Source organism: Desmodus rotundus, chromosome 13 (assembly GCF_022682495.2).
Source record: "Desmodus rotundus isolate HL8 chromosome 13, HLdesRot8A.1, whole genome shotgun sequence".
NCBI classification, from domain to species: domain Eukaryota; kingdom Metazoa; phylum Chordata; class Mammalia; order Chiroptera; family Phyllostomidae; genus Desmodus; species Desmodus rotundus.
This window is the reverse complement of record NC_071399.1, coordinates 3,239,653-3,258,207: the sequence shown is the minus strand read 5'-3', so window position 1 is coordinate 3,258,207 and position 18,555 is coordinate 3,239,653. Positions and strand designations below refer to the sequence as shown.

General features: G+C 43.4%; 1 protein-coding gene across 3 annotated transcripts in view; it reads left to right on the top strand.

Moving 5' to 3' along the window:
- Positions 1-11,318, top strand: part of GPM6A (glycoprotein M6A) — a 205,809-nt gene extending 194,491 nt beyond the window's left edge. For all 3 annotated transcript variants that reach the window (XM_045197093.2, XM_024562778.4, XM_024562777.3), the window contains exons 4-7: positions 3,542-3,695; positions 4,875-4,951; positions 5,489-5,554; positions 9,222-11,318. In XM_045197093.2, the coding sequence (XP_045053028.1) occupies positions 3,542-3,695; positions 4,875-4,951; positions 5,489-5,554; positions 9,222-9,374 (450 nt within the window). In that variant the 3' untranslated portion in view covers positions 9,375-11,318. The remainder of the gene's footprint in view (positions 1-3,541; positions 3,696-4,874; positions 4,952-5,488; positions 5,555-9,221) is intronic.
- Positions 11,319-18,555: the final 7,237 nt, after the last annotated feature.

The window sequence follows — 18,555 nt, the reverse complement described above, 5'->3', positions numbered from 1 at the left end:
TGTGACTTTCTCCTTGAGTGGGAGCCCCCTCTGAATGCCTTTGCCCAACACAGGACTTCTCCTTCTTTTTATTTTCTCCAAAAGTGGAATGAAACCAATTTCCTTACTCTGTAGAGTCCTATCCTTCAGGCAAACCATCTATTGCGGTGGTGGCGGTAGTGATCACAGCCTGCTAAGTAGGCTGAGGTTTTTACCTGGGCTTCCTGCGTGCCAGGGTGGGCGCTGAATGCCGCTCAGGAAGGACATCATCCCAGCCCCACCGGCAGCACGTCAGCGCTTGATGCAATAAATCAGTTACCCAAATTCTACCCCCCCCCCGCAGGTCAGAATCAAACGGCAGAAAATGGAAAATTACCTGCACGACATCATCCAGATGAGGGATGTCAGAAGTGGGTGGGCACTGAGACCTGTAGCATGGTTACTGATACTTTGCAGCTTGGTGGACTTTTGTCACCTGAGCTAGGCGAGTGGGCAAGGCCACCCTGCGCAGTCAGCTTCAGCTGTTGACTTGCTTCATTTCATCTCCAGAAAGGAAAGAATAAAGAGCACCCAAGAAATGTTCTCCTTTGTCTCTGGTGGAGTCGAGCGAAACGTGAAATGTTTACCGTAGGCAGCCCAGTGTGTTTCAAGGCCAGATGTTGTCTAGATTTCCACATGGAACATTTTCATTCTTTTGATGAGGAAAATAGGAGGGAGCATTCCTTGTTCTCTGTGGCTGAAATCCTATCACGCACCTTTCCATGTGTGAGGTCAGAAAAAAAGAATGAAGAGCCATGGAAGGATTTTTACTCCAGTTCCTTCACTGATTTAAATAGCTTAATACTCAAAAAGCTTTATTTGCTAGTATTTTTAGACCAGGCTTTGTTTCACCTGGGATGTAAGTGGTGTGAGCACACCTGCCAGATCATAGTTTAAGGACCTTGTCAGCATTTCATAGTATGGGCCAGCAGGAAGTCAGCTTTGGGAGGAGATAAAACAATGTTACTAGAAAGTTCTGGATTTCTGAAGTACAGTGACATTTAGCAATTTGTAGGTGATAAGGTTGATCTCAGGTCTCATTAGCTTTATTCCAGCTCCTTTCCTATTCATTATGTAAATTCCCTACTATCCTCAGTCTCGGTCATCTCTATTTTAACCACAATATTACTTTAATATAGGTGCATTAGCTCTCCTACAATACTGTCACCGCACTTACCATTTTTTAAAGTGTTACTTTTAGTATATATTCTGAGTTATTAAATAAGTTTCACTTGTTTGAGGTTTTACCATAATCGTGGAGCAAAATCTAACTCTAACTCATCCAAAGGAATTAACAGAGCTGAATATGAGCTTGAGTTAATTCACTGTATGTATTTTATGTTGTATTGTCCTTTTGCAAATGTCACTACCTGGGGTGTCAAAGTGGAGCCAGAATACTCTACTGCTTCTCTTCAGAAGTCATAGAATTGCGCCTCTAAAACTCAGAAAGCAACACCAAATGTCTGTCGAAAGTTAGCTTTTGCTGTGTCGGGGCTACATTTCAGGCACTCTCACCTCTAGCCCTGCTGCTGTATTAGGTAATGCGGTATGTTTAAAGGATTGAAAATCCAACTTTGTGTTCATACTTACGTCCACGTGCGCCGGCCACCATGTGTGCTGACTCAGATCATGTAACTATCACATGGTCATCGGGAAATGTCTCAGAAGGTGCAGCTTTCAAAGCAAGCCATACCCTCAGGAGCACGAACTCCTGATCACGACCTGCAGAGCGGGGCACACACTGAATCCCCAGGTGCCGATTCCGATTCACTGGCACATTCAGACATGCACACACGCACAGAACACATCATTCTCCAACTTCCAACTTTGTTTTGAAGAGAGTGTTAAGGGGAGCTGGGCTGTGAGAGAGAAAGGGAAGGAAAATCGCATTCGTGTGGGAGAAAAGGTACACACCGCAAATCATAACAAACAAAATCTGTGGGTTGAGAGAGCGGCTGTGTGAGCGACCTGGGAAGCAGGCCCCCCGTCACCCCGCGAGCGTGAAGTCTGCCCTGCTGGGTGCTGCTCGCAGGCAGGACACTGAGTTCTCCGGCTCTGATCGCCCGGGTGTGGAGCAACGAGTGAGCGATCGTGTACTCCTTCCTTCAGTCCACAAATACTGTGTCGGTAATGATTGCAGGTCAATCATGAAATGTGGGCAAGAACATCTTTCTAAAACTTCTCTGCTGGCCCTTTTGTTGTTCATGTCCCCTGTGCTGAGCTGGCAGGTGACCCTCTGGCCATCAGGGCAGCCAGTGTGTGGTGTGGAGGAGGCTGCACCCTACTGACCTGGGGTTGGGGGGACAAGATGTAGGTGTTGAGGCAGAACAACAGTTCAGTGGTGATTTTCTTATCCAGCTGCTTTTCAGGGATAATCTAGACTTTAATCGCTAATATCCAAATCTGATTAATTAACACCACATGACTGAAGAATGCAGCCGCTCCCATGAGGCTGTCGCTACCATTCTCTGTCTCTGGTCGGCGTGTACCCACATGGGCACTTTGTACCATGAATTGCCCCTCTGATGGTGGGACCTATGCTTGTAAGCCCGGTGACACACACCTTGCACGAAGAAATACCACCAGTTTGTGTCAGTATGTGGGTTCCAGCCTGCATGTGACCTCATGGCCCATGACTACACTTGTTCTTTTTCAGTAAACTCTGAATATAGCCGCTAGTACAAGTGTTAGCTGACACATGAAGGGTATATATTTACTTAAGCTATTTTATATGTGGACGATGTGGATTAAACAAATTAGTAAGTGATCTGAAACCACATTAATACATATATTTCTTATCAGCTATTCATCCACCTACTAATACATGCATCTGTCTTTTTATTGAACATCTAAGCTACGGTTGGACTAAAACTCTACATCACCTATCCTGAAGCTTAGCTCTTATTCCATTTTATGTAGGATACACAAACAGCCTTTTACTATATTTACCAAAGAAAAAACTATTTTCAAGCTTAAAATCATATTTTATTATGTTTTGTCTCTAACAAAAGTAAGATTAACATGCATGAAAGACGTAGATGTTAAGTTTACAAAAATCACTAAAGGAGTAGAAATTCCCATGAATATCATTACCTACGAAAATGACATGAGAATCACCATATTTACCATGTGACATACACATGACTAAGTAACTTAAACACTGATGATACGACATGGTGTACATTACACTGTAACATAAACTCGACACAGGCTTGTCTCATTTGCATGACGCACTCTAAATACTCCGGCTCCTGCTTTCTGAAGTTTAAAGAGTGGGTTGGTGAATGCTATAGGACTGAGAGGCAGATGGGTCAGTCCTTGCACATCTGAACCTCTGCCAGGACGTGACTCCCCAGCAGGCCTATTCACGTGAACCCTGACCGGCGCCCCCTGTTTCCCATGCTGCAGCCCGGCCAGTGTTATAGCGACAGCGCTGAAATCCTTCCACAGCGCGCCGTTGACAGAAAGCTCTTCTTTCCCAGTAGCCCACCCGTGTTCTCTCTCGCCTTTCTCTCGGCCACAGTTCATCATGCTGACATACCTGTTCATGCTGGCCTGGCTGGGGGTGACGGCCTTCACCGCCCTGCCCGTGTACATGTACTTCAACCTGTGGACCATCTGCCGAAACACCACCCTCGTGGAGGGCGCCAACCTCTGCTTGGACCTGCGTCAGTTCGGTAGGTGGATCTCTGACTGTGAAACAGCACCTCACAGGGATGTCCCTGAATAACTTTCCAGGGGTGTCCAACACGGGGCCCACAGGCCACATGCCTAGGATCGCTATGAATGTGGCCCAACACAAGATCACAAATTTGCTTAAAACCCTTTTTTTGCTCATCAGTGTTCGTGAGTGTTTGTGTATTTAATGTGTGGCCCAAGACAACTCTTCTTCCTCCAGCGTGGCCCAGAGACACCAGTATCAGATTATCTATTAATTTTGTCTACCACCAACTCTGGCTTACAACTTCCTTCGTAAAAATGGACAAATAATAGTCACTGGATGTACACATTTGGCATTTTTTTCTCTGAAGTTTCTCATATTTCAGGCACATCCAGTTCTTGCAATCCAGACACACATCGCTTCTGTTTAGCCAGCTGAAAGGGCATTAAAAACTAACTGTAGAGAAAGCCTGTGGCCACAGCTCTAATGTGTGAGCTCCACTTTAGGATAAAACAAAAGGTCCACTTTAGGATGAACTCGGTCACGTCTCTGAAATGAGGTCTGTGGCACCGTGTCCCCTGAGGGCTTGCGATAAAGGCAGAGGTCCTGGCAAGCAGCCATAGGTTCTGGCTTTACAGTTCTCTGTTGCCGTCCAGAAATACGTATTTTTGACAATTGCCCCAAGGGATCCTGATGTGGTTCGTCCATAAACCAACTGGACCGAGGGTGAATTGAGTGCAGTTACAGCTTTGTATTTCCCCTTACTGATGGCACCAGTTTCAATATTAGCAGAGAAAAACGTCTCCTTTGGGCACTATGCTTTTATAGACTAACAACGGCTGTGTGCCAGCAGAATAAATTGAGGTCCAGACTTCAGAACGGTCTGGGACTTCGCTTCCAAAGCAACTGTCACGCCCTCCCGTGACTGGACCGAACCCGTGACTGGCTGCCACTGAGAACCTGGCGCTGGACGCTGGAGTGAGCTCAAACTGAACGTGTTTTACATTGCTCAAGGCCCAGAGAGGTTGGCTCTGCCACTTACAATGCTGCTCACGATTATTACCTGGCAGTGAGGCTGAGGAAGAATCTTTCCACTGTAATGTAACATACAAGGGAACTTGCTTAGGTTTTATCTGCACAAGTTCCATCTTCTCTCGCCGGCCTCTTGAAAACATGCATTTTCTCCACGTTGTAGGGATTGTGACCGTTGGAGAGGAAAAGAAAATTTGCACCGTCTCTGAGAATTTCCTGAGGATGTGTGAATCCACTGAGGTGAGTGTTTCTACAGCCTTGAATCCTGTCAGAATTCTAGCTTCGATTTGCTGTTCGAAGGAGGTATCATTCTACATTTCAACTTCCCTCTTTTTCTTTCAAAAGCAATTTTTCTTGCAGTGATGTTATTCAGGGGGACTAGAAAAATGAATATGAATGAGATGCTCTGTATATGCTGATAAAAATTATAATAAATATTTTAACTTTTTTCTAGAAACTGTCATTTTAATGAAAGTTAAAGTTATAGTTTTATTTAAAAAGGAATACCTTAACCTTATTTGTTCTATTACTGCAAGCCATCATTATTAATCACGATCTCGTGTTTCTAATGAAATCATGTTAACATGATGCTGTTGCAAAGGTTTAAATGATCTGCAGGAGAAAAGATATTATAGCAATGCTTGCAGAGTAAGTGGTTTATCACAGGCTCACTTCTGTTAAAGATGCACAAGCTCTTACTCCTAAGAAGCCACAGTCCTGAGCGTTCTGCTGTCTCAAACCTTGACACACATGTTGCTTCTGTGGTTTCCTCTGCAGCTGAACATGACCTTCCACTTGTTCATTGTGGCGCTGGCTGGAGCAGGGGCAGCCGTCATTGCCATGGTAAGACCTCGAAGCCCCCGGACTTGGGTGCTCAGTTTGAATTACAGAGGTATTGGCTTGCAGAGACCATCATGTAGGAAGTCCAGATGAATCATTTATTTTACTAGCAGTGAAAATGAAAAAAGAGGGCGGGGACACTGGGTAAATAAAAAGAGAAAGCCAAGGCTTAACCTAAAGAAGTGTTATCATTACAACAGAGATAATATTCGGTAATCAGTTTAAGGGTTACAACTCTCAGTAATATGGCAACAGTGACAAAAATAAGTAAATTCATTAGCACATAGACATTAGATTACTGTTGATAGAAAAACAATCTCTGTAGCATATATGAACCTGTCAGTGCGACACCCTAAGTAACATCATCGGTTCCTTAACTTACATTACCATCTTTTTCTCCTTAAATAAGAACATAAAAAGCCATGGAATCACTTATGAAAAAGGATTAGTTCCCTCAAAATAAATCTCAGCAGTTTTTATGTCACGTCTCCTCTATCTAATTTTCTTAAGAAATATTAACAAGTCCTTAAAGTCTGGCTTTTAGCCAGTTTGGAGGACCTACTATGTGCCAGGCCCTTCTCCTCCTCTGTGACTCCCCACAGAGCCCAGGCTGTTCACGGGGATGCTGACTATCAGCAGCGAACACGCACTCTAATAGCTTCTGCAGTCGAGGCCTGCAGTGTTTACTTTGTGTCCTAGAACATAAGTAGTTTAGAGATCTGGATGTTTCCTAGTAACCTCACCACCGTTACAGCCAGTTCAAGATGCAGAAATGATGAACTGATTTGGATTGCTCTGATTCTTTTCCTGTGGTGCCAGTCCGTTGTCTAATGTATTGCTGAAGGAGCACCGTTTTAAACATAAGAGCATTTTACCTCTTGTCAAAGACTAAGAATAGGAATGACGGGATAATGCTAACATGCTAATGAGCCATTTCAGACCATTTATATTTAGTGACTTCACGCTGGCTTTTTGTATTAAGATCTGATGCTGTTTTATTAAAAATGATTTTTTAAAATACCTAACAAAACCCACTAAGTCAATGCTAAAGTGAGTTTTCAGATATGTCCTTAATGTTGTATCATATTAATTTAGATTTAATGTGGAAACTTCTAATAGGAATTTCATTTCAGAATATGAGATGCTTAATAAGATCATGTTGGCTGATTGATTGGAACAATTACAGTAAAGCAATAAGCCAAGACCTTATACCTTGACCTCAACTCAAAGCTAAAACGTGCCCTGGGGAAGCACCCATGTGGCCTGGGCAGTGATGTTACCAGCCTGCATGGTGCCCACCACCCCGCCCAGCTGTGAGACGAGAGGAAGCACCTTCTCGTTCATGGTCACCCCCATCCCTGGGTGATGGATAATCTGTGGGGATTTGCACGCTCAGGCACTATACACCCGTGTGTAAGAGCTCTGTACAGTGCTTCTTGCAAAGAGGTGTATAACAAAGCTTTGTCTGCTTTTGCAACATCTAGGTGCATGTAAATTTCTGTGTAAACATGCCCGCCCTCAGGCACACATCAGGGAGCAGCGCCTGTCTAAACCTATTACGGTATTTAAATGTCCTTAACAATGCCTACTCTGAAATGTTTCTACCGCCAAAAGATCTTAAGATTATAAAAATTTAGATGCTATGGATTTTGAAAGGAATCTATGCTTTGCATAGCTTTAGATACTAAGGTATAAACAAATTCTCTTTCAAACAGCAAGCATTTAGAAGATTTTTTTTTAAGTACAAAGCCTACTTCTGGATATCTAAATATATGCAAAGCATAGATTCCTTCAGAAATATGTAACATCTAAATACTAATTTGCATCCGTTTTTGCAATTTGTTAGCGCTGGTGGTAGTTTGGTTCTTAGGAGACAGGAGTACTATATCCACCGCTGCTGTGCCTGGTATGAATGCTGCTCCCAGGAGGACTCTGCTACCAGCTAATGTTGTTTTGAAGCATTGAAGGTGCTGTCAAGTGCTTCATGTCCACGAATGCATTCAGTACCTGCAACATAGGACCTGTCCTCACCCTCACGGCAGTGTTATCAGAATGTGCACTAAAATTAACGTGCGCTCTGCTGCATTACGTGTGAGCCATGTTAGGAAGTTCTATCCGCTGACAGCATTCATCACCTTGGCCTTGCACCCGGTGCCCGTGATCATGTTTACCTGCTGAGAGACAGTAAGGGGCCTGGCAGCTTGTGTCCCCTCAGGCCAGATGAGACATCTGAGGACTGACTGGGAAGCACTAGTGTCTGAGCTACAGGGTCACTGAAGTTCAAGTCTGAAGGCATCCGTGCAATATTTCCCCAGGCTCTAAAAGGAAAATGTTTGAACATCTGAAAACACAGCATTTATTCATGTGGCAAATATGTTGAGTACTCACTACTTGCTAAGCACTTTCTACTGCACCTGACGTTTTCACAGCACCAAACGATACCACATGAACTTGGTTACGGGTGTAGGACTTGTTCCACTTCACTCTGAAAAGGCCCTGGAGACCAAGAATATAACCCACAGGGGCCCCTCACATGTAGCTTATAATCTTTGTTAACCAAAATGCAAAATTTCAGAGGAAACAGAACCTTCCAAAAATAGCTCATTCTTGCTGGTATGCCTCTTGTCTCACGCTGTTGTGTCAAAGTTGTTTTATTTTTTCCTGCTGTCTGTTAATGACCTTAATCCACCACAGTAGCCACCATTCAGGATTGGCTTTTCACTCTGTGTCCATCTGTACTTTTCTAGAACAAACCTACCTCCTGCCTTTTAATGTATTCTTGACTAGTCAACATTTTAGTGTTCCATATTACTAAGCTAGAGGTAAAAATATTGCCCTCCCATCAAAACTTAGAGAAAGTAAATAACAGACAACTTGGTTTCCCTTTCCTATTTATCCACTGTAACTCCTCCCTCAGAAAACCGCGCTCTCTCTCCTGTGGACCAAGAGGGAGGGTAAGCGAGAAAACACACAAGTGACCCTCGTTGCGGAGTCAGTCCAAGTCAATCAGGACCTTTATTACTTGAGTGACTTCACTACCCCAGACAAATCCGGAGCTTCCCTTTTGAGCCTGGCACTATTCGAGCTGTTGTGAATACCTGTAAATGTGCAAAATCCACAGGACACAATACCTGCTCTTGTGTGGTTTGAATCCAAAGGGAACTGCAGCATTCACTGTATGGAAAATTCACTGGGTAATGACGTCCACAGGTTTATTTCAGGGTTTCCATGACCCCTCTTTCTATGGCACAGCAGACAGTGTATTCTCTCCTTAATTCAAGTTGACTCGACTCAAACTGCATACGAGACTATTTCCCATTATGGGTTAGAACATGTAGATACAGGGACGTGACAGGTATAGTCTTATGGTTTGGGCAGATGAGGGCAGAATGGACAAGAAGCAGCACATAAAGATTGCAAATCGGTCTTGAAAGCTTCAGAATGGAAAAGAATAAGAAATAGTGAAAAAAGAAAGCCAAGATGGTGTCGTGTAGTTGGAGGAGCGAGCAAGGAATGTGTTGTATTTATATCGTTCCCATTGCCACAGACATTCGGTTCCATTTAATTAGTGGACATACCTTGTACAAGTATGCAATGGGAACTCTCCTTCCCTGCTCGGAGGGAAGACACCAAACAGACTCCCACGTAAACTATTGTTGTCTCTGATCAGGTTCACTACCTTATGGTTCTGTCTGCCAACTGGGCCTACGTGAAGGACGCCTGCCGGATGCAGAAGTACGAGGACATCAAGTCCAAGGAGGAGCAAGAGCTGCATGACATCCACTCCACTCGCTCCAAAGAGCGGCTCAACGCCTACACATAAGCAGAGCCTTCCCGTCCTGTCCCGTGCAGACGCATCGGTGTCCAACCCAGGGCTGCCCGACCCCCCGACCTTCTGAAACTACAACGGAAGTGCTTCTCATCAACGATTTGGAGGGTGACTTAGGAATCCCCCGAACCCACCTCTTTGTTGTTAAGCACTTAATTTCCGAATTTGTTAAATTGGTGTAATCAGACCTCTTCCACAAGCTCCTATCCAGCCTTTTTTCTTTTTAAATTTCTCAAACTCACTCAATAATTCTTAAGATCAATGATACTGACACGGTCAAATGCAGAGGTTTATTTGATTTTTACCCACTTCCCTTGTGTTATACATAATACCTTTTGCATTATTTCTTATGTTTTGAAAAAAAATAGCTTTTTTATACTTTTTAGTTTTGATTTCGGTAACTAGTTTAACTACAGGTAACCGTCAAAGGGACCACTGTACATTATGAACCGTAGACAGAGATGATGTTCTGCTGACTCTTCCTGAAACACGGAAATCTTGTCTGAAGACCAGGGCCACGTCACTCCAGGCCCTGGTTAACGTCTTCATCAACCTAAGGTGCAATTTCTAAATTTGTAAGAGTAGGTTTAAAAAAAAAAAGTGCTTCTTATCTTTGTTAACACTGTATTTTTTCCTGATGTACTGAAGAGGCATTTCCCTCCGGTTCTTCAAGTTTATGTTGTGAGCATGTAGAAACAGTGATGCTAATGCATGGCCTGTCGCCTTTTGAAGGTTGTGACACCAGGCGTACCTTTTGAAGTTTAGCCTAGAGAGCACTTTAATGGAAATCACTAGTGTGGACAACTGGAGAAGGATCTCTGCGACTTAAGCAGTGGCTGGATTGGAACTTGAACGTGCTGACGTGGAACACGAGTTACCTTTATGAAGGTGGTGTATGAAAAATAAGCACACTAACCCCCTCTGAAGTTGTTTTACCTACTTTGAAAAGGTTCATTGGATTGCACCTCTGTAAACTATCCCTCAAATGTGTATGATATATTTGAAAAGGCTTCCATTAATATAATAGCTTAGCTTGCAGCCTTCCGATCTATGTTGGTTTACCTGTAGTGTTTTTTAAAGTATGGGTAGAGGCCACTATGCAGTGTAACCTTCCAAAGTGTATAGTGGCATATTTGTGTTTTTATTTCCAGGAAGTCATTTTAACCAAATGTTCATTCATATTCATTTATAAGAAGTACCTATATCAAAAGAATAAAAAAACTGCAATCAGTATTACTGGACCAAATTTGGTGTTTGTTTTAACCTTGACTCTTGATTATTTCTAATGCTACAAGAATGCTGTAAAGTGTCTTTGAAAATGCTGTCTCCTGACAAGACATTTCGGTCAGTGTATAGAAACTAGGTAGGACTGTGCACTGATTTGACCATTGTGAACCCTTTTCTCGGTAAGTGCATTTCTAATAAACTTTATTGAGTGAAACAATCTTTGTACAATGGCTAGTCACGCATCATCCATAATTTTACAAGTTCTTGTAGTACGTAGGGATATTACTAGGGTTCTCTGTGGCATGAAAATGCATCTGTAGTATTATTTAATTAATTTGGGGTTTTGCTTCTTTTTTTTTTTAGATTACCTTACTGGTTCAACATTTTCTGATATATGCAGTATTACAGATATTCAGCAAAAGTATTAATGGGCTTCTTTAAATTCTATATGATAGTGTTTCAGTTCTGTGTCTTAACAGTTTGTGATGATTTTTAAAACTGTCTTTTAAACTTATGTAATGATGTTGATGCTTTTGCCTTTTTTTTTCTGGTATTAGAGTTTGTATTTTCACAAAGAGTGCTTTGTAGCAGGCATTACAATTAATCTGTTTTGTACATAAATGTGCCAACAGCTTGATGGTGGCGTTTTTGAAATGTAGAACAAAGTGCTTGCAAACTGTAATAAATACACTTGTGTACTTTGTGTACTTACGATTAGTTTCTGCGGTGTTGTTTGTTTTCTTCCTGTCGTGTTGATTCCTCGTTCCTGTGTGTGTGCGCATTCTTTTCACATGTGACAGGCGGCCCTGTTTCCTTCAGAGGCTTATTACCTCGGTGGAGCTGACCTCACACTTCCAACTCAGTGAGCATCCTCTGTGTAAACACACAGAACGGGAGTGAAGGAGAGGGAGAGGGTGAAGCATTAAAGACTTCAGAGGTCATTCGGTCATTCCATTTAGCAAATGATCACAAGTCCCAAGTGACAGCATTTTCTCGCCTAATTTTTGTTGTTTTGTGTTTCCTTTAGTGCTTCGTAAACTAACAGAAGCAAAAAAGACTAATGAAATTCAGAGGAAATAATGATTTCTTGGTTCAACTTCAAAATATCAAGGTGAGACCCATAAAATGAAAACGTATATATTTTTCCTAAACATTTTTGTTTGTTGAGGGTGTAATTTCTTCTGGCCAAACTAGAAATGATGTCAATTTAAAAAGACTAAAATAGTTTCAATGAGGATCTTAATTTTAATAAGACCTAAGACTTTGTACTAGTCTTCAATGATCTATGTGTTATTAACAAGTGACAATTTGGAAATTTCACCAACTTAGGTTAGGAACTTACTCACTTAAGTTCCTAAAATGTGTTGGCCTGTTCTGACTTGGGTATAATCAGGTTAATTCATGTTACTTCATGTTAAAACTTAGAAAGAGCAGCTTCTGATTTTTTCACACAAACATCAAGTATACTTGACTTTCTGTTTTGTTTTATTTTTGTCTTTTAGACAAAGTAGAGATGTATCATTTTAAAGTACAAGGTTGGGCAACAGGAGGGTCACAGTTGTAGTACAAATAAGTAATACCGTGATTAATAATAACACAAGCACAGACTCCGTTTCTCATACTCACAACTGTAAACCTACTTTTGCCCACGGCTCTACATTTCCCGTGAGTAACCTGCTGGCTGGAAATGCTGGACAGAGTGAAATCTGAATTAAACTATCACAGTTTCCTGCAAGGTTTTCAGAGGGCAGATTGTTCGAAGCCACTGGAGGCGAGTGTGTGGGAAATGCTGCAGACTCAAGGGTGGCCATCGTTCTGTTGGCTTAAATAAGCCCGGGATGGAGTTTCTCCCGAAAGTGAAGTTTACCTGTTGGTTCATTTTTGGCTCTTTTACTTTTTTTCATTAAAATCCATTTTGCTTGAAAACTGAAAAGCACTGAGAAAATGAAATAAGTTGAATTATTACATTCATTTAAAAATTAATAAATGAAATACTACTAAAATGAAATAAAATTTACCTTGACCATCATATCTCTAACCTGTGGAACCTCCTATAGATGTAAATACCAAACAAATTGAAGCCAACAAACAACAGGGAATAAAATATGGGAAAGAGAAGAGATCCATCTCTTCTGCTGTTACTGTATAAGAGGAAGAAAGCAAACAGTGGTGTAACTGGAAAATATATATAGAGAGAGAGGGGGTGATTGTAAACAGAACCTCTAAAATGCAAATACCAAGGATTAGACCAAGAAGTAACCTACAAAACAAAACCAAAACGGAGCAAAACACAATGGGCGGTTACTATTTTCTTCAGCGTGACTTGCCCTCCCCTGAAGGGACTTGAGCAACTACTGCACCCCACCCTGCAGGACCCCAGGAGAACGCAGAGCCCCAGCCTCGGAGGTCATGGGCCACGTTTGCTTTTCCCTCTGCATACAGTGTTCACAGCAGCTCCCACACCCATCATCTGTCTTAGCACTTTGTGTCAGAGAACAGCAGGATTCGGGTCCTCGAACGTGCAGCCTCCTGAGTGGGGACTGAGTGTTCTCCCTGTGTGAATGAAGCTGAACAAGACGAGACAAGTTTCCTGAATGACACCTCCTGGGTTTAAAATAATTATCCTTTCCGAACAGCATGATCTCACCAGTGAGTAGGACACCTAGTGGATCAGAGATAACAATGTAACGAATGCTAATGATACAAAAATCACATTCTAAACTTACAGTTATGCTATTTACCCAAGTCCACACAATTAACTTTAAGATTTCTTAAGGTCCACTACTTTGTATCTAAGAGTCAGCAGCACCTTCTAAAGTTCCGTGACTAGAGTACCTGCTGACTTCTGCGAGTATCACCTTAAGGCTTACAGGCAGACAATGAAAAGAGGTGTGTGCTCAGCCAAGTGGGGACCTCAGGGGTTCATGTGACACCCTGAAAGAGTCAGTGAGTCACCATGTGTCTTATCCCCTCCTATGGTGCCGCCTCCTGCTCCCCTTTGGCCACTCGATCGATCTCTCAACCTCCCTTTTCCCAGGAACTGCAAACTGTGACTAAGCTAAGGTGTGTTCATTCCATTTCCATCTTGCATGTGCTACCTCCAAGCTCACTCACTCCACTGGGGCCACGCAGCTTAGCCTTGGTCTGGACCCCACAGTCCTGCATGCTGGTGTGTCCTCGGGCCCCCCAGGAACTGGCTTGCACTGCACGGTGCACCCGGTCCTCACTCCCTCGGCAAATCCTCTGCACCTGTGAGCCTCTATCACCCTTACACTCTCGTGGTAATGGGCCAGCCACGGCTTAATCCATCTCCCTGTGCAATTGCAGACCCTCGTAAACTAAACAGGGCTGGAGGAAAGCTCATGCCCAGGCCAACCAGCCAAACGCAGTGTGGGTGAGCGCTCAGAGCTCTCAGTAAATCTACTCCATTGTTCCAGAGCAGGGAGGGGTTGGCAACTTTTTCTGTAAAAGACCACATAGTGAGTATTTTAGTTTTATGGGCCATCAAGTCACCGTGGCAACTTCTGACTCCGCACTGGGTGCAAGAGCAGTGGCTGAAAGAAGCACATATATGGGCGTACCTGTGTTCCCATGGGGCTGGGTTTGCAGAAGCTGACGGGAGCCCAGGCTTAGCCCAAGGCCGCTGCTCACCGACCCCTGCCCCAGAGCTTTCACTGTGGGACATAACCCTGAGGGAGACTACAGCATAGCTTTCTCTTATCAAAGTGCCGACACTTTCTCTCTGCTCAGAGTTAGAAATTGCCCACTAACGCTGGGAGAAATGAGAAATAACCCGAAAACATGTGTCCGTGAATGGCCATCACTCTTCTACTAATCTGTCTCTATCAGTCTCTGATGTTCTCTCTACAATATGGATGTTTCTAGGCAAACGTGTTTGGTATGTTCTAGATCCATCTTTCTGACCCACTGGAGGGCAGGCTTCACTCTCGCAAATGTGCCCTCTCTCCAATCTCTGCCAAGTCACCAGTGTTTCCCTCTCTAATAGTTTATGTATTTCCATCCTAAGGCAAGCAAACAACAAGAACCAAATACCTGGTCTGGACTCCTCATCTCTACGTGCCCAGCTTGGTCCTCTGTCTCCTTTATAGCACATCCCTTTGAGAGAGATGTACGGTCACCTCCAATTATCACCTTATCGGGCTATCCTCACCCCCGGCAATGGGTCCCTGGTACTCAGCGCTCCATGGAGATTAGCCTTGTCAGGGTAACAACTGTCCCCGAGATTGCTGAAGCCAATACTCAATTCTCCATCATTCCTTCCTTTTTTCATTGACTATTTATTGAGACTCTGCTCCAGCCAGTTATCTTTCTAGCTGTCAATAAAACATGAACAATCTTTGCCCTTTTCTTAATGCAGGGAGACAGATGCTAATAAAATAAACAATGTCAGGTGTTTTGGAGATGAGAAACGCTAGGGAGAAGAATAAATCATGTAAGGTACTCAGGGAATGCTACAGGTTAGGAGCACCAAATGCTTTTGATAAAGTGAGAGGTGTTGATCTGGAAACAAGGAATCCCACAGTTTGAGGAAGTGGAACTTAGAAGTTTCCACATCACTCTTGGCGTCTGTGGGTGACAGCAGCAGACATCAAGGAAAGTGACGGCATGTCAGCTTTCTGAGGGGATAATAAAAGACCATGGGTAAATATTCGGTTTTAGGTGCTGAATAACTTGTTAAAATTTTATCACAGCCCATCCAGATTGCCCCTGTGAGTGTATGAGGTTGCCACCCAGAAAGTGAGATTCCAACTATTTAAGTTAAAATCTCCATTATTAAAAAAAAAAAAAAAGTGAAACTGCTATACTAGGAAGAGAAATCTAGAGCAATTAAGTTCTCGAAACTTCAGAGTGTTTTGTATGTGAGGAATATATTCGTCGTGTAAAGTTGTTAGGAGGATGCAAATCCTACAGCAGCCTGCTATCCCTGTGTTGACCCCAAATCTAGTGGCTGGACACAGCATCGAGGAGGCGTTTCCCTGGGCAGCGACCAGGAGTGGTTCCTCCGGCCCACGTGGATAGTCCGGTTCCAGTCTCCTCGGAGACTGCGGTGGGCTCCAGCTGCCCTGAGGCGCTGCCCCCAGCCCGCTGCTTCCAGCCCACTCGCTAGCGTCCTTGCTGGAGACTCCGCTCCTGGCGGGCTTTGTGCTGACCACCCCCCACCCTCCCCAGACTGCTGCCTCCCCCGCTGCGGTGGAAGCTTCCTGCACGGGTGCGAGCGCTCTGTGTCCTGTGCTGACTCCCGAACTGCACGCGTTTGCAGAAGCTAACAAACTACACTTAAAACTATGGACGTCCTTTTATGCACATCACACGTAATGATTACACCTCAATTAAAAATCAGGTTAAATAAAATTAAGATTGAGAGAAGAAAAGGCAGACTTTCGACAACATCTCTCTGGTTCAGATTTTGCTTCTGCCACTGTGGTCTTCCAGGAGGTGTGAATCCCTTCTGTCTGTTCCCACACCTGAAAAACTGAAACTGGAAGAAAACATACCTGCTTCGTCAATGATAGCCCGTGGGCCGTCACCGACAGGTAGGGAGATCGCTAGGCTGTCACATGTCTTAGACAGACACCGTGTCCACATAGTCACTGTGGTGAAAAGCCCTGTAGAGGTCATTTTGACATGTGTCATATAAATTTTTAAAAGACTCAGATGTTAAGTGAGTCGCCCAAGAATCTACAGCAATTTATTCACCAGCCTGTACTGTGTCTCAGGCTTCCTGTCATTGGGATTCAGTTGCGTGGAAGGAGGGGCAGCAGAGGTGGAGGGCCCCTGAGTCTTGCCTTTGCTTCTGTGACTTCCACAGGCTGTGTGCCCTGGGGAACCTGAAGCTCTCTGGGGAAAAATAAAGGCACAATGTCACCAAATATGTTAAACTGAACACACCTGTTTCATAGTATAACTATTGGGTTGGCCAAAGTCTGTTTAATTTTTTTTGGTAAAATAAAAGACACATTTTTCATTTTCACCAATTCCATTACTGATTTGGGTATTTGGAGTATGGTGGTTCTCTCCCGTAAGGGAGAACATTGATGGTTCTCACTGAATGTCTCAATTGGATCGCTGTCAACTTCTGCTGCTCTACCCGACCTTGGAGTACCGTCCAGCGAGGAATCTCCAGCACGAAACTTCGCAAACCACTTCTGACACACTCCGTCAGTCACAGCACCTTCTCCACACACTGCACGGATCTTTTATTGCATTTCAGTTGCATTTTTACCTTTCTTGAAATAATAAGGCATAATATGCCAAAGATGATGTGTATTTTCTTCCATCTTCAATATTAAAATGGCTACACAAAAATTCACCACTTTTGATGGGTTTTTTTCCTAAATGCACACTGATCTGACAGCTGCCACAATACAACTTAACAAAATTGTTTCGAATGAAATTCAAGACAACTAAGCGTTACTGGAGCCATCTTACAGGGCGGGGAAAACCAAGAAACTTTTGGGCCAGCCCAGTATTTTCACAGGCATCTGCCCAAATGATCATTTTAGCAATTTACCATTTTCCCATCTTGTTCGTGACCGAAAGGGAAATCGACATGTTTATAATTGATTATCTTCTACTAAAAAGCAAAACAGCCTTCTACTGTGGGTTGTTTTCGTAAGATCAGTGTTTGAAAATGAGTCATATTTAACATGGCAATTTTTTACATTCCAAATAGAGTATCAGTTTTGGAAGGAAAGAATTTCTTCATTATGTGATACTTTCAAACTAATGTTCTCTGAAGGAGTTTGTAAATGATGACAACCAAGTGTGGTGATTACCCTGCTTGAGATTCTATGCCAACGACTATACCTCTATCTTTATTTTTGATCAATAGTATCTTGTGTTTTGTTCAAAAACATCACAAAAGCATTGGAAAACTTCCATGTCTTGGATTACAAACACGTGTATACTCAGTGGTCTCATAATTTCAGGTCGTTTGTAATTAAAAAGTAGCTTAAACCTCAGTGGATAACCAACTTTAAGAAATCATACTAGCTATGCACCTCACGGCTTTTTTCCTACCAATGCAAGTTACCAGTTCTTCCTACAAACACCAGTTCTTCCTGCAAACACCGGTTCTTCCTGCAAACACCGGTTCTCCCAATTGTCTGAGAGCAGTTGAAGCACATGGACCGGGTAAGAGTGTCTCACAGGCTCTGCTGTCTTCAGACGAGTCCCTTGTTCAGTGTGGCTGTTTTTCCTGCTCAGTGACTAGCTGGTTATTTTTACCAGTCTTTCATCTCTATTTTAGTACATAATGGGTACACACACACTTATAATATTAGCACAAATGTGCCTTATCCAACATTTTGTCATTATCCTGTTAGGAAATAACGCACAGAGAATGCAAGCTTAAAAGTCTCTTTCAGGCTTTCATGTACAAGTCCTTAGGAGTCTGAAAGGGTTTTTTTGTTTCATTTTTTGTTTCGTTTTTTGTTTGTGTGCGTGTGTGGCACACAAAGAGTTACTGCTTGATCAGGATGAAAGCGTGGGAGGTGACTCGATTCAGCATTCAGATAAGGAAACGAGACATTTTCCACCAAATTTCAAATGCAACGTGAAGGCAGATTGGGAACGAGCCGTCTGCTGAGCAAGCTGGGTGCTCAGCTCCTCTGGCCGCCTGTGCAGAACCCTCCCTGGTCTATTCCCTCTGCCCCGGGCCTGGCGCCAGCCAAGGGAGGAAACAGGCTCAGGTGGGCGTGGACACACCTGACCTCCTGCACCATCCCTTCAGTGGTGTACTAGCCAGTGACTGGAGTAACAGGCGGAATAGCTGACAGTGAGAAATGCTTCCGTTCCATAGATTTGAAATGAGACACAAATCCTACCTCTCCCTCTGAAACATTGGGGGCCAGGAGCCACCCTACAGCACTGTGACAGTAATAGTGACGTGAGTGTAGACACATCCAAGAATTCACATTTTTTGTGA